The sequence below is a fragment of the Aquila chrysaetos genome, chromosome 12, assembly GCF_900496995.4.
Source record: "Aquila chrysaetos chrysaetos chromosome 12, bAquChr1.4, whole genome shotgun sequence".
NCBI classification, from domain to species: domain Eukaryota; kingdom Metazoa; phylum Chordata; class Aves; order Accipitriformes; family Accipitridae; genus Aquila; species Aquila chrysaetos.
In genome coordinates, this window is record NC_044015.1 from 6,063,055 (window position 1) to 6,090,675 (window position 27,621).

The window sequence follows — 27,621 nt, forward strand, 5'->3', positions numbered from 1 at the left end:
GTGCTAGTTTCCTTTCATTGGACCTCCCATAGTTCTGGCAGGGTACAGTGAATGGCTAAATTGTCTTCAGTACTTGGAATAGTGACGATAAAGAGGAAAAGTCCACTTATACCCAGCTTCCTGACTTTTGCCCCAAATGTGTGATCTTTCCATGTGGGGTTGAATCACGTGGGAACATCCCACTGCATGTCCCACTGTCATGTAATAAGTTTAAGAAATGGTAGGTGTCGATGCCTCTGCATGACCCATCATGGGATGGCTGGAAATGGGGGAGGAGAGCAGGAGGCTTCAGAGGGCGATGGATGTGACTTGTAAGGGATCACACTAGGACAAAGTATCCAGGGGCTGGCCAAACTTTGTGACCACCTGTGCAGAAGTCACCCAGACATTTTGGGACATGTGAGAAGGAGACAGAGCTTGTCATTGGCAGGGGTCAAATGGCAGGCCCCAGCACTGGTGCACAAATGCAGCAACTAGATCATATGAATCACTTCTGCAGTCTCAAACGCTGTTCCAGTTCTCACTGTCCCAAACGTATCGTCCAGCTACTGTGGGTTAGCAGGCCTTCTGCCAGATTAATTACTTGGTCCACAGAAGGATATGTGTGCCTCTGCTTGGCCAGCTGAGATAAGCATCCTGCTATGCAAATGTGTCTGCTAGTCAAGCTCATGTGTGCTAGTGCATCTGGAGGTATTTAAAAGACATGTAGATGTGGTGCTTAGGGACATGGCTTAGTGGTGGACTAGGCAGTGCTAAGTTAACAGTTGGACTTGATCTTAAAGGTCTTTCCTAAACTAAACAATGCTATGATTCTATGATTCTAACAGGAACAGCCCCAGAGACCCCAGATTTGACCCAGAATCCCTCTGAACAACTCTAGAGATGACTACAACAGCCCAAGAGAACTCAGATACCCTCAGAGCATCCTAGGGAGGCATGGATGGCCTTAGGGAGACCCCAGTGACCCCAGAGAGCCCTATTACTTCAGTTTGAACTGTTTCTTTACATTGATTTTTTTTTCCTTTGTCAGATACTGTTACTACATCTTCGGACATTTTTCAGCCCCTTCTGGTCTTGTATAGCACGTTTAAGGATGCCTTTTCTTGTTCTGTAAGGGTGCTGTTTCTCACATTCTTGTGGGGCAGCATGCATCAGCTCTCACCTCCTCAGAAGATTTGAATTCCTTTCGACACTTCTCCCACAATGTCATGGCATCCAACTTAGGCCATCAAGTTCTGAATGGCTGGAGAATTGGACAGGTAAAAAGTGGTGTGAAGGTCAGGACCAGTGGCTAGTGGTTAATGGATCAATACTCTACCCTTGTCTCAATACTCTACTTGGCTGATGGTAGCATGTAGAGTACGACATGGGGCTGTGCTGGAAACTCTTCTGCTTCATGTCTTTATCAATGACTGAGTGTGCTTTTATCACATCGGCAGATGACACCAGGCTGGGAGGGATCAGTTAGTATGCTTCCAACAGGACTACCATTCAGGGAGCACCATTCACCCTGGAAAATGGGTTGACAGAAACCTGATGAAAGTCAACAAGGAAAAATGCGAAATCCTGTACCCTGGAAGGAAGACCACAACAGTGCTGGTGGGGGGCAGCCTGGCTGGAGAGTAGAGCTATGGAAAAAGACCTGTGTGTCTTGGTCAACAGAAAGGTGACCAAGACCCAGCAGTGCACCTTGGTGGCAAAGAGAGTGCAACAGAAGCCTGAGCTGGGTTAACAGGGGCATAGCCAGTAGACCAAGGGAAGTGATTATCTCACTCGGCTCAGCACTCATTAGACCACATCTAAAATACTATTTTGGACAGCCATGAGAACATGCAACCCTCCCCTGCACATCCCAGGATCCCCAATTCCCTCCCCAAAGGTACCATTGGTACCCCAGTATCTCCCAGCATCCCCATTACCTACGCCTCTCCTAGCAAGTCTTCCTTAGGATTCTCCCACCTCTCCACACAACAAGCACTCCAGGTCACTCCAGGAAGCCAAGACCTCCCAGAACCACCTAGGAACCCCAAAGCCCCCAGGACCCCCCAATGCCCCCTATCTACCCTGCCACCTACCCCCCGCCCCCGCCAACCCTGGCACCCCCAGAACTCTCTTATTTCCTCAGGATCCTCCATGCACCCCAAGATGCCTCTCAATCCCGAGACACAGGCACACCCTCGCCCATGCCCAATGAACACAGGCACCCAGAGTGCCCTCCACCCACCTCCTGGTCCCCACCACCCGTCCAGGACACTCAGGCCATTGGTCTCCTGCTCCTTGCAAGAAGCATCTGGATGTCTGGGTTCCCCAGCAGAAACAACAAGACCCAGATGGGCAGTTCAGGAGCCACTTTTATTCAACCCAAGTGTGGGAGGAAATCGGGGGATCCCCAGCTCCCAGTGAAGGGCTCAGGGCAGGGGAGTGAGTATTCCTGGAGGCATGGGATTGCCATGTGGCGAGTCTTTGTGTCTCGTGGGGTCCCTACAGTCTACGGCATGTACCCTGGGGGCAGGGGGGTTACAAGAAAACACAGGAGGAACCCATTCTGGGAGAGGGATCTGGGAGCAATTTTGTCCCATAGAGGTGCCCATGGATGCTACTTGGGGATCCCAGTATGGGGTGCAGAGCTTTTAAGCCCCCCTAGGTATTATTGGGGGTTTCAGGTGATCTCAAGGGGTCCTCAACGCAGCTGGGGCCACGCAAGGCAGGGGGTACAGTGAGGACACAGGCTTGGAGGTCAGTATAGGCATGGGGCAAGGTGCCCCGGGTGATCCAGCGCCGGGTGCCCGGCTGGTAGGCGTGGATCAAGTGGGTGTCCTTGTAGGTCTCATGACTGTACCCTCCCAGTATGAGCAGTTCCCCCCCCCAGCACAGCTGCGCCCCCAGCTACATGGGCATGGGGCAGGGGGCTGAGGAGGACCCAGATGTCCAGCTTGGGGCTGTAGACCTCAAAGGCCAGCTGGTCCCTGTAGCCAGTCTGCCCGTCCCGCTGGCACAGCCCCCCGGCCACATAGAGCTGCCCACCCGCCTCCTCCATGATGTGGCCAGCTCGCTGGCCATTCATGGGGGCCAGGAGCGTGGCAGGCGCAGCCGGGCTGTAGCGCAGCAAGGACGCCTGGCACTGGCACGCCTCGTCACACCCCCCCGACACGTAGAGGGTACCATCCAGGGCACACGCCGCGTGCCCACACAGAGCCATTGGCAGGGCCTGGCACCTCCTGGGCAAGGAGAAAGGGAGGGGGTGAAGGGCAGGTTAAGCAGGGCTACCCTATGGTGACTGCCTGCCCAGGAGTTCCCCAGTGAGCCATGGCTCCATTGACCGCTCAGCAGGCAACGCTGGCCAACACCCAATGAGCCTCAGTGGGCAGCATCAGCTAACACATAATGGATGCCCAAGGGGCATCACTGTTCAACACTTTGTAGACCCCAAAAGACATCATTGGTCAACCCACGGTGGAGTCCCTCAATGGACAGTATTGGCCAACACCCAACAGCGCACCCAATGAACACAGCTGGAAAATGTTTAAATGATTTGTCTCATTGGCAAGTGGCCAACAGACCCTCAGTGAATACTATTGCCAAAAACTCATTCACCACCCAGTAGGCAACACTGGCCAACACCCAGTGACCCCCAAGGGACATGGTTGCTCAACACCTAGTAGACCTCTCCCAAAGGCCACTGTAGGCCCATTCTCCGTTGGAGGATCAGTGACCCAAGGACCACTCAATGGGCACCATTGGCCAAAGCAAGGGCCTCCTAGGGCAGGGGAAAGCAGGAGTCTATGTGGAGCAGTCTCACCTCCAGGTGTCATTGGCCACGTCATAGCACTCCACAGTGTCTGTGCAGTAGATGTCCCCTGAGCTGCCCCCCAGGGCATAGATGAAATCCCCTAGTGCCACAGCAGCAAAGTAGCTTCGCCCACAGGTCATGCTGGCCAGGCGCTCCCAGGAATCATCCATAGGCTGATACCTGGGTTTGAGAGGTAAAGAGGCAAGAGACTACCTGTTACCTACAATTCCATGAAGTGATGTGGGCACTGCTAAGGGCAACAACCCACCTACAACCAGCCAATCCCATAAAGCCTTGGAGCCACAAGGTCTCCTTGCATGGGAATATCCCCTCCTTCTGGGCAATACCAAACCCATAATGCCCTAAGGCATCTCCAGGTAGGAGCCTCCCTGCCCTACCCCCAAAAAGCCTGTCACATTCCAGAGTGGGAAGGCACCTCCCAGTCCTACACCCAACCAATCCCAGAATGCCTTGGGGCCACTTGACCAACTGCAATGCCGCAAAGCCTTGGGTCCATGGGGCAGCTCTGGCTCCACCAACACCTCCTCTGATCCCACAATGTCCTGGTGCTACATGCAACCTCTAGGTCCTCTGTAGCTCTCACCTGTAGACACTGGCCAGGGTGTCACGGACCCCGTAGTAGCATTTTCCACCCAAGACGTAGAGGATGTTGCCCACAACAGCTACAGCATGGCGGAAGCGTGGGCCATCAGGAAAGTGTCCCAGTGCCCGCCACTCCACCTGCTTCACCAGACCCACAGCACTGAGGTAGCGGTGAGCAAACCAGAGGTGTCTGCTGGGCTTCCGGGCAGCCAGGTTGGCCGTCAGTTTGTCTCCACCACAAACCACGAGCACCTCTTGCAAGGAACGCACCCGGCATGGCAGCTGGGCCACGGGGGCCAAACTTGCTACCATGAGCTCACGGAGGACCTTTGGGTCAGCTACCCCTGCAGCCACCGATGGGACCTTCTTCAGCTCCCGGCCGGACATGAGGGCAAAGCGAACAGATGACAGGACTTCCTTGGCTAGATCCTCTTGGCCATTTCCATTGGCCATAAGCCACCGCGATGCTGCTTCCAAGGCCTCGAGTTCATGGAGGACATTGAGACCGTCAGAGCGGAGGAGGCGGATTAGGAGGGGTGCAGGAAGATCCAGGAAGGCCGGTGTGGCCACCACACTGGGGAAGGTGGCCAAGATGTAGTCCTCTGCTACGCGGCCCACCTGGGCCAGCCCGTAAGCCACAGCAAAGGCCAGCACGTCCAGGCCCGTTTCTGGGGTCAGGCCACGGGTGAAAACATCCAGGCAGAGGGTGAGGAGCCCCCAGGCCTGGTAGCGCAGGGAGGTCTCGGCTGCCTCCAGGACCGCAGGCCACGGCCCTGCCACAGCCCCCGTGTAGGCGAAGGAGAGGAGGAGGCGAAGCTCGGCTGGGGACAGCCCCGTGGCCAGCGGGGTAGCGGGGTCATGGGTGGCCTCCCGCATGGGGGAAGTGAAGAGGGCCCGGAAGAAATCACAGGAGCAGCTCAGGGCCAGGCGCTGAACTGGAGGGAAGGAGGAAGAATGGTGGGAGGCAGCAGGGGACCCTTTGCACTGGGCAGCCCCCTGGGAACTCGGGTGTCCTGGCCCCCTCCCACCACAGCCCCAGCTCTCCCGAGGAGACCAGCCCTGTGGGCACCTCCAGCTCCTCATCCGTACCCGGAGCCTCAGCCCCCAGCATGCCTGGCAGGGGACCCGGCTGTCCCCCGTCCCCCTCCTCCTCAGCCCCTCCTGGGGGACCCCTACCCCCGGCTCACCTGGGATGACCTCGTCCCCTGCCCAGAGCTGGAGGTCACAGCCCAGGCCGCTGGCATGGAGTTGCTCCATGGCTCTTAGCGTCTCCCACTGCTCCTCCAGGGGCTCGGGACCCCCCTCCTGGGGGTCACTCTCCAGCCGCGGGGCACAGGCAGCCACCACTCGGGGGGCCCCGAGGACCCGGGCAGCCTCCTCCACCTCCTTCTCCCGGCCGTGGGGCACAGTTCCCCCATAGGCGAAGGCAAGCACGGCCCGCCAACCCCACAGCGTGGCCCCAGGTGGCAGGGGGACGCTGGGTGGGGGGCCCTGGCGCAGCTCTCTGGTCCTGCTCTCCAGGAAGCGGAGGAAGAAGGAGCTGATGGAGGCCAGGACCACGGCATGGGCCATGTCGCCCTCCGGGCCCACAGCCACGTCCACCAGCAGTCCCGCGGTGCGGAGGTGGTCGGCGGTGGCCAGGAAGTGTCTGGCGTGGGCCCCGTCCCGCAGGCTCCACTGGGCTGGGGCTGGCCCCTCTGCAACCCACATCTTGCCTGTGGAACACAGAGTGGGGGGATCACGGTGCCGTCCCCACAGCCAGAGCCTCTGGCCCATGGCAGGGGTCCTGGCTGGGGACACGGGGTCCTGCTGCTGGCACTGCCATAGTGAAAGCCACTGGATCCATCACCGAAGTCCCCCATCTGCCTCATTGCTGAACCCTCAGGATGAAGCCACTGACCCACAGCCAACGCTGCTGCCCCACAGCTCAGTCCGCTGTCGATGATCAAACCCTCTGTCCTATAGCAGAAGCCACCAAGCCCTTCCCTAACCATTGCCCCATAGTCGAAACTACTGGTGCTCCAACAGCGGCAGAGCCGCTGGCACCTGGCACGGCTCCCCAGCAAAGCCACCTGTGCCACCCGTTTGGTGCGTGGCAGCGCCTGCTGTGCGCTGCCTGTCGCGTGTCGCGCTGCCTATTGCATGTCGCAATGCATCGCACTGCGAGTTGTGCCTGACGTTGCACGTCGTGCTCCCTCTTGCACCGCTTACTGTCAGGGTGTGCTGATCCTCGCGTGGCATGCTGCTTGGCCCCCCCCCACCCCATCACGAGTGGCACCTCACGTGTCGCTCGCTGTGTTTGCACGGTGTTGCGCGTCCTCGCTCAAGCCGCGCGCTTTGCAGCCCAGCGTTGTGCTTGCTGTATGCCATGTCCTACATTGCCGCGTGCTGTGCCGTGCCACGCGCTCGTCCCCCCTTACCGCCTGCCGCCGCTCCGGGAAGCTCCTGTGACCCCAGAGGAATTTCCCCGGGTAATTATAGCACAGACAGGGCACGTGGCCTCGGCCAGGAGCTGGGAGAGGCCCAGGCAGAGGGAGGTCCGAGGCGCCGGAGTCCCAGGACAGGGCAGCAGGGACACTCGGGTCCCCTGAGGACAGGCAGCGGGGTGGGTGGAAGCTGCCGGGAGTTTTTTCCCCCTCTCGGGCAGCAGGAAGGTGCAGGCAGGGCTGTAAACTCCAGGTTTTACCCTGGGCAGGCCCTGTTAGGGGTCTCTGGCCCGGCCCTGTTAGGGGTCTCTGGCCCATCAGCCCCCTCCTAAACCTTGCTCACCACCAGAGCCCCGGGTGAAGCAGGGCCCCCTCAAAAGTCCTTGGGTGGGGGAGAAACAACCCCCCTGCTCCCCCAGCACCACGGGTGGTGACACCTCCACCACCACCCGTTGCGCTCCTGAACTGGAGCCCAGCCCCACTGACCCCCACGCTGAAGAGCCGGGGCTCCCCCAGGGAGCACAGGGGGACACCAGCCCCTTGGTCCACCTTGGCCCAGCCCCAAGCACACCCAGGACCATGCTGCACCCCCTGGGACCCCCACGTGCCCACAGAGAGCACATATCAGGGAGCAGCACAGCCTGCCATGGCTGTGACCACATGTCCCCCTGTGTCCTCTGTCCCCTCTGCTGTCCTTGAGTCCCCCAATCTCCTTGTCTGCTGTTCCCCTCTCTCCTGTCCCCTCCCCTCACACCTCCCTGTGCTCCCCTACCCCACATCCCTGCTTCCCCTAGTGCCAGTTTTCCCTGTCTCCATTAACTCCAATCCCCATCCCCAAATGTCCTGTCCCTGTACCCTCATATTCCCACGTGCCTGGTTGAATTGTGTCCTCCCGAAGATGATTTCACAGCCTCTCCAAGTCCATTTTTCAGCACTTATCTATCCCAACTGTGAGAATTTTTTTCCTTCCATCTACTTAGAATTTCCCTTTCTGCAACTTGTGCTTGTTATTTCTCATCCTTTACTGTGCACCTGAGCCTGCCTTTTCTGTAACCATTAAGCTGTGAAAAAATGGTATTAGATCAGCCCTCAACCTTCTTTTCTCCAGACTGAATGATGCAGTTCTCACCGCTCCTTGTGCATCCTGTGCCTCAACCCTCTACACCTTTTTGGTGGCTTTGCTGGATGTGCCTGTTTGCACACAGAAAATTCAACCAGACACAGCCCTGAGCAACCTGCTCCAATTTTGAGGAGGAAGATCTCCAGGGGTCCCTTCCAACCTCAGCTATTCCCCCATTCTAACCCTGAAGCTGTGGGCTCTAGCCTTCCTTAAATGCTTATTGGAGAAAGCCCCCGGGCTCCTGAACACCTTGTTATGGGCAATCTATACCTACTTGCCCCACCCCAACTTCCTCATCATCAACCTAGAGCCAAGTGCCTCTTCAGAAGTTTTGACTCCAAACCCTTACTGATCTTACTCGTCTCAGTGCAGTGCAATCCCAACCCTTGCCAAAAAATCCTGCAGGACCCACTCAAAACTACAAGAACAACTCCCAAAAGACCAGACTGAAAACAGTAATTGTACCTCTCAAGCTTGCATGCACAATATAGACATAGAAGCAAAGTGACTTCCGCATAGAAATTTCAGCAGGAGCAGCAGATGAAGCTTCCTCTCCAACAGCTCCACCTCTTTTGTGTCTCAGCCCGAACACTGTAAACAGCTGGATGACATCAAAATTTTGTGACAACTGCTGATTTGACAGTATCTTTATTACACAACATCTTATTACATACAGCATTCAAAAGACAGTTCGCAGGGGGGAAAGGCTACATTTACAGCTTGGGAGGTCCCGTCAGCCTCCAGCCCTCCTTGTTACCTATCTTCATTAGAGCAGCGGTAATTCCAAACCCCAAACATGCAGTGGTACCGGTCATGTAACTGTGAACTGGAAAAAACACATCAAACTGTAAATGATCTATTAGGGCACAAGTACTATACAGTAGATCTCAACAAACTCTGCAATTTTTCCATGAGCTACTCACAGTCCCTTCACCATCAGTGACATTGTTTGCCAAGAGAAATCAGAAAAGTGACTAATTTTTAAATTGTGTTCTCATCCTTTTAGCTTGCAATTTGAAATACCAATTTCTATAATCCACTACCCCATCTCCTTACATAGGCAATCTTAAATTGCTTATTTCAGTGACAAAAGTAACAACCACTGCTTCAAATTCTCATCAGCTCAGCAACTAGGAAAACTGAAGATAAATTCTATTTCACCACAATTACAACTTAAATAAATCCTTCACATCTTTAACACTGAGTCTGAATGCCTACAGAAAACAGAGCTGCATAAATACCTGCAGGAGTTAATCTACCCTGACAAGATGCCATAGGAGGAACAGCAGCAAGATACAGCTTGTCCCTTAGAGTGCATGGAGAATTCACAAGGCAGATGTTAGATTATATTTTGTGTGTAAAATAAATCACATTTGTTGCCAAGAAAATACGGATTTCCACAATTAGTTTTTCGTATCTTGCAATTTCAAGTTATGACTGGTAGTTATAATTGGCAGTACTGGGTCAACTCTCTTTTCATTCTGTAAATCAGCTTGATGTTATCTCTGGTGTCCTTCTGTAGCAGTATTTATTTTAGCAGACCTGTACAATGGAGCATCAACGAAACTGGCATGAAATGGAATTCAGATGCCGAGATGAATATTTATCAAATAAGCCTGACATCAAGATTATTTTACATTTTTCCCTAATAGAAAGAGAGAGGGTTCACTTTGTTACAGGCATTATCTACATTTACCTCTTGCACCTAAGACAGCTCCTGTTGCACAGCCTCCTATGAAATAGTTCAAGGGATCCTCTGGTTCCTCTCGGATTTGGGCACTGAGGCAGGTAGTTAAGCCAAACACAGCTCCTAGTGTAGCTGTAAACAAGAGGTAAAAAACCAAACCAAAACTCTTCAAGGAACTGAGAATTACATACAAAGCACATTTTTGAGACGCAAAGTACTGTACAACAGCTCCTCTGGGAAAAAAGAGGAAAATGAAGCAAGATCTGATTTCGATTACCCAGGGGCATCATATCCTAGCCACTATGGTGAGACTCAGCATTATACAAATCCCAGCCGGTTCCTTCTGGTACCTCCTCCGGTCCAGCCATGCAGCCACCTGTGTGCCACGCAGGTTGTGAGCAAGCAGGTCCAGCTCAGCCATTAGCTGGATCCCCAGGAACCCTGCTGTCTGCCAGCACACAAGGCAGGTGCATTCAAATGGCTACGGACAAACACCACCACATCCAGCTTGGTTATTAGCTTAGACTTAATAAGAGCCCTTCCAGATGACACAATGGGGCAGGCCCTGAACAGCCAGATCATAAGAGACGAGAGAAGCAGCTTTCTCTGTAGCACGTTCCCCCAGGGTGTAGGAGAGAGCAGAGCTCTCTTTCAGCTCCGTGCTGAAACTCAGCTCACAGGACCCTGTGAATCCAGCCTCACAGGGAATCAGGTAGAGAAACTCAGATGGGTCTGCTCTCCTTAAGGTTGGTTTGTCCTGGGACTTTACTCCTCTGCCTGCCTGGGGCTTGCAATGATTTTTGGATAGTAGAAAAATGGATTGAGTTTTTAAATTATTCTTTTTGTAAACTGATTTTGAAATTGAATTAAGAATTTTGAATTGAACTAAGAAACTGCAAAGTAGCATTGTCTTGTCCACTGAATTACACACCTCATCCCATCAGACCCTACATCAATATAACTGCAAACTTTGGCAAATAACTGCGTCAAGCAAATACACAAAGAAGCTTTTTTTGTTTGTAATACAGGTTCTTGATCACGAAACGTGAAACTGGCTACCAGGCAGCATCCGCAGATTTCAATTCATCTTTCTTGGGAACAACAAAAATGTCCAGGATAAAAATTTTCAATCTCTTTGGTAAACTAGTAAACCGCAAGCTCACGTTACAAACCTCTGCAGTTTTTCAGCAGAAAATGCAATTATGCTGATCCTAAAATCAACTGAAAAGAGCACTGAGGCAACAAAACCCACAGACCAAGGACTGTATTTCAGCTTCCCTGCTTCCTCTGCTTTGGGCTACAGGAGTCTGGAGGCAAAACACATTACTTCAGACCATGAGGTCTGGCCCCTTAACAGTGGACAGGATAAGGCCTTCCTCAGGTTCAAGAATTGGTAAGAGGATTCAATATGCTGGTTTAGGATTATGGGATTTATTGAAGTCATAATTGGTTACATTATCCAGTCCGTCACAATGACCTTCTATGGCTCAACTCATTACAGGAGATTCCAGGTCCTGTTTTAGAGTTGAACAACTCAAAAATGCAGATCTGAACTGCTTGTGAACCGAACCAGCTTCCGGTTCAGAGCACTAGTGCACAGGGAGAGACAGAGGTGACATAAGCCATTAAATTAGACTGAAAAACAAGATTTTGGTGAGAAGAAAACTGTGCACTTGCTGAGGGGCTGGGGGACCTTCAGCCTTGCGGATCTGCACCTGTATCTGGAATAGCCCCCCGAGTTGCCTGCTTATTCCTTCAGTGTCCACTTTCTCTTGCAAAACAAAGATGATTCAAGACAACTACATGGTTTCTTCTTGGCTACACAGCATGATGGAAAAAAAACCCCACATTTATTTTCCTTTTGCCATCAAAACCATTGTGTTTGCTCTTCAAGTGTGATTTATTAAGTGCAATGCCTAAATATATGAAGTAAAAAAACGAGTTTGCTTCCACTGTACTTTTGGCCCTAAACAAGCTGGTTTGCAAATACTAAGTACCTTTTACTCTAGATTGCAAAAAATGCATCACCTAAACTTCAAATAAAGAACATGTCTTTACATAAAGAACATGGGAGGCAGAGACTGCTGCAGATGCATCTTCAGCCTGAGCTGACACGGCTGTCCTTCCATCTCAAGCATTAACCCAGAAGTTCTTTCATTCCCCATCACCCATATTACTGGTGTTACCTTATCCAGCAGAAAATACTACCCACGTGTGCGTAACTTCTAGTCTATTATGGTTTGACATGTAGGTAGTGTGTTAGATGAAATACAGCAAAAGGGAATGTGAACTGTGAAGCTCTGCACATCTCTCAAGTCATTGTACCACTGCGGCTCTTGGGTTCCGTCCTTAAAACAACCATCTGCCTCCGAGGCGTGCGGAGGAGGAACACCAACCAGTACCGAGCACAAAGTCAAAGGCAGAGGTGGACTCGCCGGAGGCAGGCAAAGGCAGGGCGGCCCGGGAGACCGACCGACCGATGGGGAAGCGCCCGCCCGCGGGTCGCCGCCACCGCCGGCCGGAGGGGACGGCGGCCCGGGGCCCTTACCCATGGTGACGCTGTCCGCGGCTGCCATCTGCAAAGCGGCCAGGGCCGAGTTGGGCTGCAGCAGTATAATGCGGTAGGCCGTCCCGACCAAGCCTGCAACACAGGACGGCGTCAGTCAGCGGAGCCGCGGCCGGCGGTGACGGGGCGGCCGGCGGTGACGGGGCTCCCGCCGGTACCGCCTCGTAACCGCCCGGGCCCCGCTTCGCCGCCGCCCTCCCGACCCCCTCAGCCGCGGACGCCCCGATCCTCACCCGCGGCGGCGCCGACGCGGGTGGTGAGCCAGGTGCGGCGCGGGCACTCCTCACCCTCGGGGCCGTCCCAGTAGCCCGCCATGGCGCCGCAAGGGCACAGGCGCAAGCGACGGCGAACTCTCGCGAGAGGACGGCGCGGCCCCGCCCCGCCCCGCCCCGGCCGCCATGTCGGCGCCGCACCGCCCTGAAGGCTGGGCGGGAGGCGGCGTCTGGCACGGCGGGGAAGGCGGCGCCGGGGCAGGCCGAGCGAGCTTGAGGTGCTGCCGCCGGTACCGGGGTTACCGCAGCACGGCGCGGTCCCCCGGCCACGGACCTCGTCCCGGCGCTCCCCGGTGCCCGCCGTCCTGCCGCCGGCTGGCGGCCGCTCGAGGGGGCCCTTGGAAATCCGTCAGAGAAGCAATGGCGTTTCACGTTTTCAGCTCGCACCCAGTCCGTGGCTCTTAAGGGGCCTTCAGATCTTGCAGCTCTGTGTCTAAACCCAAACGACATACGTTTCCCGTAGCTCGGATCCTTTAATTTTTCAATGCTGGCTGTTTTGGGGTGGTTTGTGGGGTTTTGCCGTTTTTGTTTGGTTTTGTGTGTGTAGTAGCTACAATTATAACTAAATAGTACTTGGATAATTTTTTATGAATTTTCAAGACTCTATTCTAATTCTCTGGCTGTCTCCATATACTTGTATCTCCATTATTTCAGAAGGAAAAAATAAGGATGTTTCGACACACCTACCTAGGCCACACTGTAGTGTAGGCTGTACTGTATGTATTTATTTTTCCAGTTGTTCTCAGTTTGCTAATAAAAACATTCAACAACTCACTACCATGCTTCCTCAGTGACATCCCTTCAAGCCAAGCTCTTCCAGTTCTGTTTTCCCCACCACTGAAACAACTCCAGCAGCTGAATGGAAGAAGGCCGTAACTGGATTGATGCTTAGCTCAAGCTTTCTCTCACCCATCTACTTCTCTTTCACCTTTATGTGAAAATCTCATTAAATACTTTGTGCATTTCCCAGTTATGCTGGAGTCCTCTACAGCACCCCTTTTCTGGGATAGGAGCTCAAAGCAGCTCACTACTGCCCCCAAATTATCCCAGTAAATAGCTGTTTGTTACCAGCACTTACAACTACTCTACTTCCTAGGACAGCACTGGGGGATGCCAGGTGGCAGCGAGGTCCGAACTTTCCCAGCCTTGCCAGCGGGGAGAGAATGGGGGACAGCCAGGGATCACAGGACTGTAGCAATCTGTGACTCGGCCCCTGGCTTTGGCATACCAGAGAGCTGCTGCGGTGGCAGCACATCGTCTTCATTCCAGATCTGGCTCAAGCATTGGTTTTAGAATGAGTTGGTATGGGGTATATTAGTGACAGAGTGAGGCTCAGTCTGGTCTTGCACTGTCCCTTGTAGCAAGGACACTCTACTGATTCCTCTGTGCCCCCAAAAGTGGCTGTTCTTACAAACACAAAACCAAATGCACCGATCAAGTACTCACTGGCAGTTTATTAAAGAAAGCAGTTTATAGGGCAGCTTTATTCCTCCTGCCAAGTCCCTTCTAAGCACATCTGACAACGGGCTGTGTGACTGTTTGGAGAGCAGGACTAGAAAAGCCATGGCTGCATGGCAGCACATGGTGCAAATGCTCATTCCCCAATATAAACGTATGGAAGCCACTAAGTCTTGCATAGGATAAGACTCTACACCGTTAAGTAATGAATAGCATTCTAGGCTTTAAGCAGCTGTTAAAAGCTCTTCTGAGTGTGTATTACATGGAGGGGATTCATACCACTCCTTCCACAGACAAGTGAGGTGGAACCGAGACTCTCCTGACTTCTCATGTGCCTGTATGTAGCTGCAAGACACAGCACCTGTTTTTGTGCAGCTCTTAACATGCCTCACCTATAGACCACAGTTAACCTTAGGGACTGGTACACTGCTGCTATGGTTTATTTTCAGAAGCCTGTCCTCAGGCTTCTGAATGGTGTAAAACACAGCCTAGGCAATTAGTACTCATTAGAGAACTGTTACAGTAAAACATAACAGTTACCATACTACGAACAGGCAAGTTCCAGGGAAAGCCACAATCAATCTAGGTAAGTAACATTACTCTTAAAGCATCTAACTTGGAGTCAAGTCTTTTACAATTAACTGTAGACTACAGCTACAAACCAGTTAGCTAATACAGAGAGTATTAGTTCCCTTAACTGTTAAATGTGGGGAGGGAGTTGCCATCATACTACAAGCTACAGATAATTTAGTTTCCTTCTGCCTCTGTTTAGTTTCCTTCTGCCTCTGAAACTTTAGAAATTGGGACAGAACCACCCACCAGCAAGTCACATTCAAAACATTTCCCCATCCTCCTCTCTTTTGGCAGCTTTTTGTATGGCCTTATTCAATAGACCTCCTATCTGCATCTAAACTCACGCTCTGAACTCTCCAGAACAGGAATCTTATCTTGTCTGCAAAATGGACTACAATTAGTGAGCTACCTTCCAGTGGTCAATATAAAAAGCATTTCCCATGTGTACAATTAGTAGAGACTGAGGCTTGGCATGAACTGCTCGGATCACTGTTACCAGCAGCAGCTGGGGCTTGACTGATTCCTTCTGGTCTCTTGAACAGGAGGACATCAAATACAACATTTAATACTTTGCTTTTCCTAGGATTCATTAGAAGCCAAAGGTAAGCCACCAGAGTGCAATCAGGAATGGTTCATTTAATTCACAGGTATCCTTAGAAAAGGCATTCACTGCCTACCCCCAGCAACAGAACTACCAGTGTTCTTGATAACAAATTCAGCTTTCATATCTTTAAGCCCTTGAAAGGAGCTAGTCAAAAGGGAACTCTGAATACTATCTTTAAATGAGAGACTTTCATTTACAGAAATTATCTTTGAGCATTTCTTTGCAAGATACTGTACCATAACCTAACAGATAGGAATTAAGACTGACTTTAAGAGTTTAGCTTAGCAATTCTCTCAGCACCTCTGTTGCTCTGTGCTAATCTTCACAGGAGGAAAAGAATTACCCTGGAAAGTTAAAATACCTTTATACATTCTGTCTGAATTTATCTGCTACCCGCATAATGGTCTTGAGAGTTCAGCTTAAGCAAGTCAGTGCACAGAAAGACCAAAGAACAAGGGGAGAAAAGCACACAGTGAAAAGTCAGTTTAATGAAATCTTGCATGACAAATTATGGCAATTATCATAATTGGAATTCCTAAAACTAGAGAAGATTACGGGGAAACATGGTAAACTTTCAAATATGTAACGTTTCTAGAAATAAACCATTTTCTACACTCACTGGGAGAACAAGAAGCCAGTCAAACTGCAGAATGGGACGCATTAGGAACAGTCATTTAATGGCAGCAATACCTAAGCAATGGAATTGATTGATACCTCAGTGACTGGGAACAAGGGAGAGAGTCATTACAAAGTTGGAGGTTTCTTATTCCTGCAGGCTTCTAACAGTTTGGACATCTGCCCAGCCTGGTTTCAGTGGAGGACTGCTGAGGACTAGTTTATTTAGATCCTTCCCTGCCCTGTCTTCTCTGAAGTAGTGCATCTTGCACTGGGAACTGGACTACAGAAAGATATTGTAAGTACACATTTTCTTACCTTAATGTTTGTATTTCCTGTGGGTGTAATCTTATTTTTAATTTTACGGATAAGAGGTTTACTTCCGGTTTTAGTAACACCGCCATTCTTGCAACATTTTCCCCATCAGATGTGCTCAATTTTATTACACTCTTCAGTATCTTTTTTCCCCCTGGAAAATTTGAAAGGCTGTGCCCACATCAGTCAGCAGCCAGAACAAGAAATACAGTAACATATGTTAACAACAGACCTAAGAGCAAAGACGCAGCAGGAGGGTGGTGGAAGGGGAAGATCACTGTAGGAAAGCAAACTTGGTTGTTGTCAACCTCCCTTCTAACAGCCATTGCCCAGCACAGGAAATACAACACAGGGCTTGGGGTGTTTTGTTTGCTTGTTTTCTGATGAAAGTTTTAATGTAGTTCCCACATACATTTTGATAGGAGTCTTACATAAATCTTTCAAAACACATGGGCATCATCTGGTTTTAACCTGTCACTAGTTTACTAAGGCTTAAAGCAGAGAGTGAAATAAGAGTTTTGCTTTGGCATAACTACATCTTGCTGGGCAGGGCCTGAACTCAATCTATGGCCAGTTCTGTTAGTGGTTCACAGTAATATTTCCCTCTTCACTATAAACATATATGCAAAGATTCCAGCTGAAATAAAATTTGTATCAGTAAATAGTTGCCAGATTTTTATTTTTTTTTTTTTTAGAATGCTGTAGGTGATTGTATACCACCACTAAACCTCATCAAAGCAAGCAAGCTTACTCCATTTTTCTGAATCTTCATGCACCATCAATTTCATTTTAGGTAACGCACCTCAAAGTGAGACTCTGCATAGACCCCATGGAGTTTGGGACCATGAAGTAAAACCTGTTTCTCCACAAGTAGGCCCTGCTGACCAAGACACCTTATTAATTTTCTTTATGCTGACAACAACAAGCAGCTTTATGCTGCAACAGTGTTTGAAAAGAGTAGTTTAAATCTGAGTATCTCTCTCATGTAAAAAAGATCCAAGATCCAAAATGCAGATCACATTTGAAAATACAATAGTTCCCCAGACCTTGTGATGCAGAAACAATTGTGTGGGTGGGTATTAAGAAACATGCTGTGCTTCTGTTAATGAGCTGCATGAGAAGGGGTCCAATAGGTTTGTGCATGGTTAAAAAAAACCCGTAATGCTAAGGAGGAAAAAAAACAAAATGCAAAAAGGCATGAGCAGACCATCCAGAGAAATCACAAATGCAGTGGCACAGCTAATCATTAGCCCTTTTCACTCCCCAGAAAAGTAATCCAAGATGTTCCTTCAACAGGCTACCAGGAAAAGCAAAGCACCCCCCTGCCCCAAAAACTTAAGTCTCCAACAGTGGTTAACAGATAACAGGTAAAAACATGTTCTTGACTCCCAGTGAAGAAAAGCATCTTTCATGAAAATAGAGGCAATAAGGACTGTTTTGCTATGTGAATAATTTCAAAGTTGCTTTTGTGCTACAACCTGGGATTTAATTTTCAATTCATGCTACATTAAATGCTTCTTCCCCTTTAATTTTAAATGGTGCATTTTAGATCTCCTTAACCTACAGGAGAAAGAGCAAGGAAATGAGAAATTATCTATCAGTAAACTATTTATAAAGGAAATAGAAAAGTTTGGGGAATTTATAGCAAAAGTGACCTGGTCACTGTTCTTAGTGACTAGCAAATTCCAACTTTGCTGGACAAGAATATACCGTATGTTTTAATAACAAAATAAAACTCAACTGTCACACAAAAGGCCCAAGTGATTAGAAAACATCCAAAGCAAAAAGTGAGTTATGGTTACAGTAGGAGTACTTCAGAATTACACACAGGAAAACACATTCTTGCTTTTATTTTGGTGGAACAGAATACAATATCCTTCAGCCCAAACTATTCAAAGCTGGCAATATTACCTTTTTCTTCATGCTGCAAGACTTCAGGAAACAGAACAGGGACAGGAAGGGTTAGAAGTTAATTTTCTATTTAAGGCCGTTAATTCAGCACGATATTTAAAAATGTACTCAACTTTAAGCATGAATAGTTGCATTGACTTCAGTAAGATTATTCACATGTAGTTAAGTCAGGCAAGTGCTTAAATGGCTTGTTGAATCAAGCCATTAAATGAGAGCTGCTTTATTATACAGATTTATTTTAACGGCTGACAGAGCTCATTAAATGAGCCTATTTTATTCTTCCAAGGGCTAACAGCTGTTTCCTCATCAACTTTTCTGAAGGTGTAACCTGTATGCCTCCTACACTTTACTGTAGCCACAGAAACATATAATTTTCTAAGAAAAATTGTATGCAACATCTATTATATATAGTGGCTTAGCTCTCCCTTAAATAGTAACAGAAAAGAACAGTACAAAACAATAGTTTCACTTTTTCAACACACAAGAGCATCTTATTGAAAAACTAAAATAAAAAAGTATCACCACAATATAAATCCCCAAATAATAATAATGAAATGGGAAGAAAGAAAAGGAGTTAGCAAAACATCCTGTGGACTTTAAAGTCTCTTATTACCGCATTAAAAAAGCTTTTCTGGTGAACCACAATGTTTTGTTTCTCTCTGTTTACAAATCCACTAGACAGGGAACAATGGTGTCCACAACCTACTCTGGGATTAAAAGGTAAAAACATGGTCTGCCCCATCTGCAGTCCAAAAAGAGAATGAACCCAAAAGGGCAGTCAGTGAGCGTAGGAACTGGTGAGGACATGGTTTCCCTGCAGGTGGCCAAAACTCATAAGGGGGAGTAGGGGTTATTAAAGCAGAATTCGAGTTGGAACTGTGTCGGAAAGTTTTATCTCGGAGGCCTGCAAGACATGAACTACTGAAGAAACAGTCAAAAGGTCCCAATGAAAAGCTGTGACAAGCTGTAATGTGCCATTTCAATTACAAGGAAGAGGGGAAATGTTTGGTTTTTTTTTTTTTTTGGCTCATCAATATGATGAGCTTTCACGTCCCAAACCACATTCAGGTAGTTTCAAAGTCTGCTTTTTTTGTGTGGAATCTACTGATCCAGACCAAAAAACCAAACAAACAGAACAGGGATGCACAGTTCTGAAGTCCTGGAGCCTTCAACACTGCCTGAAATAATAGCTGGCCTGGGGTATCCAGAGATGCCTGCAAGATGGTGTTCATAGCAGCCTTGCAAGCGGATCGGCTCACATCTGCTATGTGCTGCCAACATTCTGCCCGTCACCTTCATCATTAGGACCTGAAACAAACAAAGTAGTTCTTTGTCATAAGAAGTATCTTTTGTTTCTTGCCTTACAATAAGAAGCCCTACCTGAGAAGCCTACAGAAGTCTCAGATTTAGGATTTCAATGACAGATGAGCACTGTAGAGTTCCCCCTTCCCCTCCCTTACATCTTCCTTCTCCAGAGTAAGTTCTGTCCACTGCAGAATTTTATGTTCTTGACTGAGCTGGTTTGGGGATCCCAGTAGCATCCCAGAGCCTAAAAGCTCAGTTTCCAGCCTCTTCAATCTACCTACTGCTTTTGTTCATATTCATTCCCTTCTTTTTTTCCCTGCAGTGAATCAGGATGGAGGACTAGTCTCTGTCAAAGGTTGGATGTTCTAAGCCATAGGAACACAAAGCACAGATGACTCCCAAATCAGGAGTACAGAAGGAAGCCTTCCTCAAACTGAAGACTAGTGCTTTTCTTAAATTATGGTCTCCTCATGTACAATGAAATTAATCACACTCTTTCCATGCCCCTTTGTAAACTTTCTGCTTTCCAAATAGCATTCTACTCAAGGGTCAGTCTGGATCCTGTGGGCTGAAAGTAGCCCAAGACAGTCATCTCAGGTTTTATGTGCAAGCCTTAGCCAGGTTGAAGGCAAAAATGAAAACTCACAACCACCCCTTAAAAATCCTGTAAACAAAACTAGAACTAATTGAAGCACAGATAACCTCTGCTAAACTGTGACATGTAACTCAGATGGAAGCAGCACAGGGGCCTTTTTACCAGTTTGGAGAAGCAACAAGAAACAGTTGCATTCGGAAAGGCAATTCGTGCAATGAGTCTTATTCCACAAACACCTGTGAGAAGTAACAGGCCAGAGTACATCTATAATATACAATTACAGAGAAGACAGTCTGCCTTAAAGAACAACAGAGAAAAACACATGGAAAACAGGAAACTGTTGTCTTTCTTGCTTACCACTTCCAACTGATCCTGAAGGTGCAATGACATCATCATCACTGTCTTCCTCATTTGATTGCGTTACCTCTGGCTCAGGTGCTACATTCTTGACTTCTTGCTCTTGTTCCACTCTACTCCGCAAGGCCAAGATCCGATGGTGTAATGCAGCATACAACTGCCCTGTATCTTTAGAGCTTGCCTACATTTTTTTAATATTCAGAAACAAGAAAAAGGTGCAAGGAATTACAACAGAATAAAAACACCGCTTACGTAATACATACCAGTCATGCCAAATTTCACAATCTTCTTTTCAGTTTTCTCATACAGGGTTTTTCAAACTAGGTCAGAACGCGTTGTGGTATACATAGCAAGATGCTAGATATACTAAACTCTGATGATGAGGGTATATTCCTCTCCACTCAGCACCAACTTTCTCTGGCTAACATGAGTACTAGCTGATTTTGTATAACTTTCTTCAACCAGCAGTCACACAGCTTTCCTGACACCTCCCAAAAGCTTATGCTAAAAAGATCCTTAATTAAAAAGTTTGTCTTGCACAGATTTTTCCAGCTTTGTCAATCACTCAACTTCACACATTAGTTAATCGTAATCAAGCCACTTAATTGTTTTCATGATGCACTGACAAAGTTTCAGCATAAGATATAATGAGAAAACTGAATGGACATGCAGTCAGGCAGGTGATTATTCCAGTTTGGTTTTTTTACACTCTTTTATACTGATCAGCTGTTTCAGAGGGAAGCATTTGTGTCTGTCCAGGAATATATGTTTTTTTTACTCAAAGGTTAATGGCCACTTCATGCCTTCAAAAGAATCAATTTTTAGGCTTATCAAACCAAGTATTTAATGGATATTATTTAAAAGGGAACTCCTTTCGAATACTATGAAACTCTGTCTTCACCATGTCAATTAAGTCCTCATATTAACTACTATTACTGTTACCCCAAGTTAACTTTAAAGGTAACGATCCCAATTGTCATTAAAAATTGTTTCCATCCTCCCCGTCTGTAACCTCTGTATCTGCAAAATTCCCCTGCAATGAGCTGTAGTGAATAAGCTGTTCCATACAAGGTACTTTTCATCAATACTAAAATCAATAGTGAATAATATGATGACAGATTAACTCAAACTTTTCAAATCTAGAAAAACGCTGAGAAGTTATCCATTAATTTCACTGCTCTTTCTTTATCAATGGATATTCAGTATCATTAAGTTCCACTCTGGGACTCCAGATCCCAGTCCTACAAATCTAATGTCACAGGGGAAGCTGACTATTTGTTGCTGTTCTCTTAATTTCTGATCCATAAGAACACTTAATTCTTTAGCAACTGCTTGTGTAGAACCAGTGTAAGTCAAAAGAATGTGTTCAGACCTCTCAAAATCTGTAAGTGCTCTTAGCAGATATTAGGGAATGACCTTTCTTTCTTGCTGACTGTATCATGATCTCCCAAGTGTTTTAGTAATTCTAATTGGGATTGCTGTTTCCCTGTTAAGCAAGCACAGAAGTCACTTTCACTGTCCTGCTACTGCTTGGAATACTCTGTATTAAAAGAAAATCAAAGTTAAAATGTGTTATCCTTAACTACTAACACAATGTTCTTGACAGATCTACTGTTTCACTTCCAGTGAGCACCTATACATCCACCCACACTGTAGATAGACAATGACAGCTTTCCTGTGCTACAAGTTCTGGTAGACCTCATTTTGGTTAAGCTATTACACAGCAATCTACAAAATGCTTATTTCCCTTGATAGCAAAAAATGATTTGCATTAATCTTACACTACAGTTATAGTCTCAGTAGCCATGGAACAGATCCCATGACTCCATGGTCAATGCTTTGGACAATCTGGCTTCCTAGGGTGGCCTTTTACATGGCATTTCTTCACAACTAGTAAGGCTTTTCAGACAAGCAAAGTCTGCCAAGCCCCTTGTCTTTGGGGTGGGGGTAGTAGTAAGGAGTTAGTGTGCAAAGAAGAATGGGAATGTTATCTCAACTACAATTTAAGCAAGCAATTTTAGTAGGAAGGTTAAGATGCAAACAAAAACCAGTACTCACTGATATAAGAAAAACTTTAACGCCCTGGTCCTCTGTATCCATGGCGGTGATCCGGATACTCTTCTCACTGGCTTTATCAATCTGCATCTGGGCCCAGAGCTTGGTATTTAAGATTAACCTGAGACTCCCCTGAGTCCTCATCACTAAAGCCAACATACAAGATTAGTTAGGTGGAAAAAAACACAACAGGAAGCTCAAAACAGCAAAGATGGCTTTTTATTGTGTGAATGTTTAAGTCTCTTTACGAAGAGTATCAAGGGAAAGCCCTTTAACAGTTGTGACAAGATTCCTGTTTTATCAGAAGAATGCAGGCTATTAAAGATTATCAGTCATATCTAAAGATACTTAGTGCAAAGTCTTATGTGTTAATACATCAAAGTTCAGTGGTTGGATCCAAGCTGATAATCTCAGGCTAATGCACATTCCTGCCAGTCTGAACAACTGTGCACTATTCAAACAGACTTCCCCTGCCACAAGCACCCTGTCCCAAAGAGCTAAGATCCCAGATCTGAAAAACATCACCATAAATTTCTAGTCAAATATTCTAGTTGCTAATAAATACAGTTTGCTTTTATGGGAAAAAAAAAGGTAACTGGAACATTTGCTACAATAGGAGTATATGAAAAAGATACTCTCTTTGGAGGAAATGGTCATAAATTGAAGCAAGAGAAAAGGTCTAAACTGCTTCTGAGTTGCTGTAGCTAAGACATAACCTAAAGCAGATGCTGCTGTGTGTCATGGAAGCATCCTATGAAAATAGCACTGACTGTCATCCAGTACCTCATTTCCCCTGGTTCCTCTTACCCAGCCGAGACTGTAATGTTCCATCATCTGTTGAGGCCATATCATTGAGTCTCAGAAGTCCTCGACCTCTTTCCACCCAAGACTGAGAGTTTTTATCAAACACAAACAGCTTGCACTGAATCTGTAACAGAAAATATCTCTATAGCATAGTGGTTGATTGAAGTAATATATTTCATATTCAGTTACCTACAGCTGGTTAAAAAAATATTCAGATTTCATACTGGAATTTTAAACGGTTCATAGCTGTGGAAACCAAAGTAGTCACCCTCTCTTTTGCACTAAATTCCTCAAAATATGCTGTCATAAGGTTTATTAACAGAAGCTATATATTCTTAAAGAATACTTGTGTTCAAGATCAAACAACAATAACAGTTTTCAGATAAGGTACAAACTTCCACAGAGGAAACTTATTGTGATAAGAGACTGGGTAAGAGACATCTATCATCTTAAATCAGTCAATTCTTTTAAAAGTCTTAGGTGCACTTTGCACCATGGAATGTGGTATTTGTTGCTGGGAAGACCCAGCACAATGAAAGCAAAGCAAAATTCTTCCTGTATTAAGGAAGAAAGGATGAACAAACATGTTAGCTCATTATCAATTCATAAAGCCTGACCCACACAAAGTCATGAATAAACAAAAGGTATTGTTCCTGCCTTCCTGGTTCATCAGTTTGAAAAAGTACACCTTTTGTACTTTCTAATGGTAGCGCTATTTCTGCTTCCCATAAAAGCTCCCTTTTTCTTGCTCTGCCAAACATCTCTACTTTATATCCTCCTCTCTAATCCATCTTCATTGTCGCTGCTGAGGTTTCATACTTCAAATTGTCACCCCTCAAGTTCCCCACATACATGCATGCACTAGGTGGAGAATATATTTCCATTTTTGTTCCCTCCGTTTCTCTCATTTCCTCCACCATAGAACACCTAGCTCTGTAGACTTCATTTCTGCAACATTAACATAGTTCTGTCATACAGGTCCCATTCGGGATTCCAGTGCATTAAATTTCACTGGAAAAAAGAACATAAATTAGGCAAGAGGTCTTAAGTTACAACATATTCATGCAAATCAGTCCTCTATTAAGTATACGACTGCTAAAAGTTGTGGTTTTCCTAAGTGAAACACAACTCTCATTTCTTCAGTGTCTTGTTCAATTACATGAGGCATCCAGGAGTTTCTGAATTATACATAAACAGAGAAGTACCACAACAATTACTTAAAGACCATTCATGTCTGGCAAAAAGAAGTCCAAGACGACAAACGTTACAGATTATTATTCTGTAGGATAATACAAGTGTTAACTGATACGCATTAGTTACTGACACCGTGCATCTGTTTGGTGTCAGAATAGACCAGCATGTCTGTAAGAACAAAAAGCTATCCTTAAAAAATAATGCTGTTCAAGTGCTGAGTAACTTAAAAGATCAAGAAAAAACTATAATTGAAGGATAAAGAGAGGAAGAAAAAAATATATATACCACTTAGTTTTACATGAAAATCCTGCATGTTCTTATTAAGAACATACTGAAGTTAGTAAGTATATTTAAGTTAATGAATAACTACAACGTTAAATAAATCACGATTAGAATCAGGAGTCTAGAGTCATGACCAAATGTCCTTCTAAAATGTCACTAATGCAGTTAAGTACCTCAAGACAAATTCCTGAGTACTGTTTTATGGTTTCTGCTACGCAAGAAACCAGACTGCTGGCATAATAGTCTATTCAGAGTTTTAAAAAAATCTTCAGTAGTACAATAATTAAAGAACTTAAAAATATTTAGTTCATTTCAATTTTCTTCAAATAATTGTTTTGGAGACAGGAGCTTTTGTGTGATGGATTCAGGAAAGTATGCTTAAGGATCATCTGGATGGCCCAAACACTAAAATTTATTCAGAAAGAGGAAATTAAGAAACAACAAAGTAAGGATCTGATAATAAATATCCAAAGTTTGCATTTTAACACAAGAAAATACATTAGAGATACAGAGGATGGCTGAGCTGTAGGGCATCAGGTGGTGTGCATTCACTGGACATCCGTATGAATCCCCTTAAACTCAAAGTTCCTCTACTTTACCCATTTCTTACCTGTAACACATTACTTTCAGCTTCCTCCCCAGTAATCACTTCTACCTTCGCTAATAGACATTTCCTTGCTGTTGCTTTAGTATAGGCTGCTGCAGACTCCGCCAGTGATTCTGAAATATTATTAGCTGAACAACATTTTGAAAGTTTGAGAATGATTAGCATATAATTTTGTAAGATTTATAAAGGTCTCACACAAGTATACCAGAATTTGAAGAAATAAAAGTACAGAACACAGATGTTAATAGAACATTAGAAATAGGATTGAAATTTAAAGCAGAAGTTAAAAGCTTGCCTTTTAAGACTTGTTTTAAAAGCAAAAGATGACACAAGGGACAGAAGAGGTAAGCTATTGAAAGATTTTCTCCCCACATACAGTATTTCAAAACCTTTGGTAACACATGGACACCTACGTATCTGTAGGTGCTCCAGCAGTACCGATACTGCTACCAGGTACACAGTTGTGCTTACAGGTGTACAGTGTGATTCGTTTTCTGCTTTTATTTTGGCTTGCAAGCAGTTTGGTGGAGAAAGCCCATAGCTCCCAAAATTTCCAGAAAATCTTGCCAATCTGAAGAGTCATAGAAGTCTAGAACCCAGCAAACAGTTCTTGGTTCAAGCAACACATTTGGTACACCCACTCAATACAATAAACATTTGACTCAGACATTCAGTCACTGGAAGTATAATAGAATTCTTAAAAAACAGTCTGCCACATTTCTTCTACACTCTGTACATCCAAGTACTGGCTATGTTAATTCCCTCTACTTTCATTCTGCTGAAGATACTCCCAATACCACAGAACAACCATGAAAAAGACAGTGTAGCCTGTAAGTGTTTAATATTAAAGAGAAAAGGACAAGAGAACCTATAGCATCCACCATGTCACCTCCCACCCCTAACGTGCATCTTTGGTTACAGGAGACAGTAAAGGCAACATAAAAATGTTGTTTTTATAAAGTAACAGGACATTGAAAAATGCAATCATTTAAACAAGGATTAACTACCATTCCTAAAATAATATTTTGTTTTTCACCTTTCTCTGGCGTGGCTTCCTGAGAAGACGATTCAGACCCAGACTCTGTAGCAGCATTCTCCTTATTACTCTCTGTACTACCTTCATTTGATTTTGGTGGACTCTATTGCAAAAAGAAGAGGAGGTAAAGAGAAGAGAGAAAGTATACACTAGTTTTGCAGAACAAGACTAGTGATCAATTACTGAGGGAAGCCCTAGTGTTTATAAACCATACAGCAAAAGAAGAATCCCAGGGATGACATGCTTTCACAGTAAAAGCCATCCTACTACCCCAGCCAAGGAATTGAATGGAGTGTGACCTGAAAACTAGTTCAAATTATTTTCCCCTGAACTGAAACCAAATTTCAACTCTTATTCTGAAGTTATGCTCAACAAAGCAAACCAGTTTCAGCTACAGTTCAACTCAAGGCATACTTGACTGAACTCCCTGCTCAGCAGTTAAGACAGGTAAGAATGCACAGCATTAAATGTTTCCCTTTTGTACCAGCATAGCAATAAAAACAACAGTAGGAAACAGCAGGGCACTAGAATTTATACTTTAGGTCAGTACACAATAAAGAGAATTTCCTGAATCATACCTCAGTACTGAGGCATCTGCCTTACTGCTGGACTTGAAATCCCATCACTGGGGGAGTCATGCAACTGAACTTTCCTCAATTTGGAGGACAGCAAACATAAAATACCCTCAAATACTTATACCGAAGAAGCCATTTAAAGAAGCAAGCTGTGCCATAAAGTGCTTGGACTTAGGAACCACGTGCACAACAGAGAAGGCACTCGAATCGCCTCACACTGGTAGAGCTTGGCAGGGAAATCCTGGACAACACTGCTGTTGCAGACAATAGCTCATAATGAAACCCCCACGCTGCACTCAAAATAAGTTACCTACAAGGGAAACCACTGAAAGAAAACTGTGCTCCAGTGACAGGTATAATTAAAGGTTCTCAAAATTCCTGAGTGAGAATCCATAATGCAAACTACTCACAAAATTACAACATTTCATACACAGTGGATACTCACTAGGACTCGCTCACTCATGTTCTGTCCAAAAACAAACTTGTTGCTAGATGCATCTGCACTGTTTGTAGAGTTCTCTACACTGGAAAAAAAAACAAACAAAAACACAAAACCCAAACAAAACAGGTTTTATAAGTCAGGAAAATATGTGTTCGTCTTCTACTGATAAAATTCCTCAAAAGGTGAGCAATTGTCACTGGCTTTAAAAACTAAGCACTGGTTGACATAAACATAAGCAAAAATTAATTCAACTTAGTAGTATGAGAGCACATACTGGTTTTACAGAATGAGAATTCTCTCAGAATCATGGCAAATTATTTTGTCACTGTAAATATCTTCCCTTTAGATATCTAATTACATATTAAGCAATGCTGAATGCTAAGTGAGGGCTTCCTGTTTAATCATATAACATACTTTTTTTTTTAAACA

General features: G+C 46.1%; 3 protein-coding genes and 1 long non-coding RNA gene across 8 annotated transcripts in view; 1 reads left to right on the forward strand and 3 right to left on the reverse strand.

Annotated features, from left to right (window-relative positions):
• Positions 1 to 1,451: 1,451 nt before the first annotated feature.
• LOC121233705 lies at positions 1,452 to 19,382 on the forward strand. Its single transcript, XR_005933690.1, has 3 exons — positions 1,452 to 2,209; positions 5,054 to 5,057; positions 19,370 to 19,382. It is a non-coding gene; the product is annotated as an uncharacterized LOC121233705 (long non-coding RNA).
• On the reverse strand, positions 2,334 to 6,830 carry KLHL33 (kelch like family member 33). Its single transcript, XM_030031647.2, is given in 6 exon segments — positions 2,334 to 2,865; positions 2,867 to 3,218; positions 3,800 to 3,970; positions 4,395 to 5,328; positions 5,581 to 6,108; positions 6,814 to 6,830. Coding segments are annotated over 5 exon segments (2,205 nt in total). The 5' UTR covers positions 6,104 to 6,108; positions 6,814 to 6,830; the 3' UTR covers positions 2,334 to 2,640.
• Positions 8,572 to 12,560, reverse strand: NDUFA11 (NADH:ubiquinone oxidoreductase subunit A11). Its single transcript, XM_030033773.2, has 4 exons — positions 12,426 to 12,560; positions 12,175 to 12,267; positions 9,636 to 9,758; positions 8,572 to 8,765 (listed from the first exon to the last, which is right to left on the reverse strand). Exons 1-4 carry the CDS (start codon positions 12,505 to 12,507, stop codon positions 8,653 to 8,655), a joined length of 411 nt encoding a protein of 136 aa, XP_029889633.1. The 5' UTR covers positions 12,508 to 12,560; the 3' UTR covers positions 8,572 to 8,652.
• Positions 15,568 to 27,621, reverse strand: part of RANBP3 (RAN binding protein 3) — a 57,885-nt gene continuing 45,831 nt past the window's right edge. For all 5 annotated transcript variants that reach the window (XM_030032542.2, XM_030032544.2, XM_041127868.1 and 2 more), the window contains 7 exons: positions 27,196 to 27,274; positions 26,176 to 26,278; positions 25,143 to 25,267; positions 23,060 to 23,180; positions 22,256 to 22,398; positions 20,198 to 20,378; positions 15,568 to 19,248 (listed from right to left, as the gene is read on the reverse strand). In XM_030032542.2, the coding sequence (XP_029888402.1) occupies positions 19,205 to 19,248; positions 20,198 to 20,378; positions 22,256 to 22,398; positions 23,060 to 23,180; positions 25,143 to 25,267; positions 26,176 to 26,278; positions 27,196 to 27,274 (796 nt within the window). In that variant the 3' untranslated portion in view covers positions 15,568 to 19,204. The remainder of the gene's footprint in view (positions 19,249 to 20,197; positions 20,379 to 22,255; positions 22,399 to 23,059; positions 23,181 to 25,142; positions 25,268 to 26,175; positions 26,279 to 27,195; positions 27,275 to 27,621) is intronic.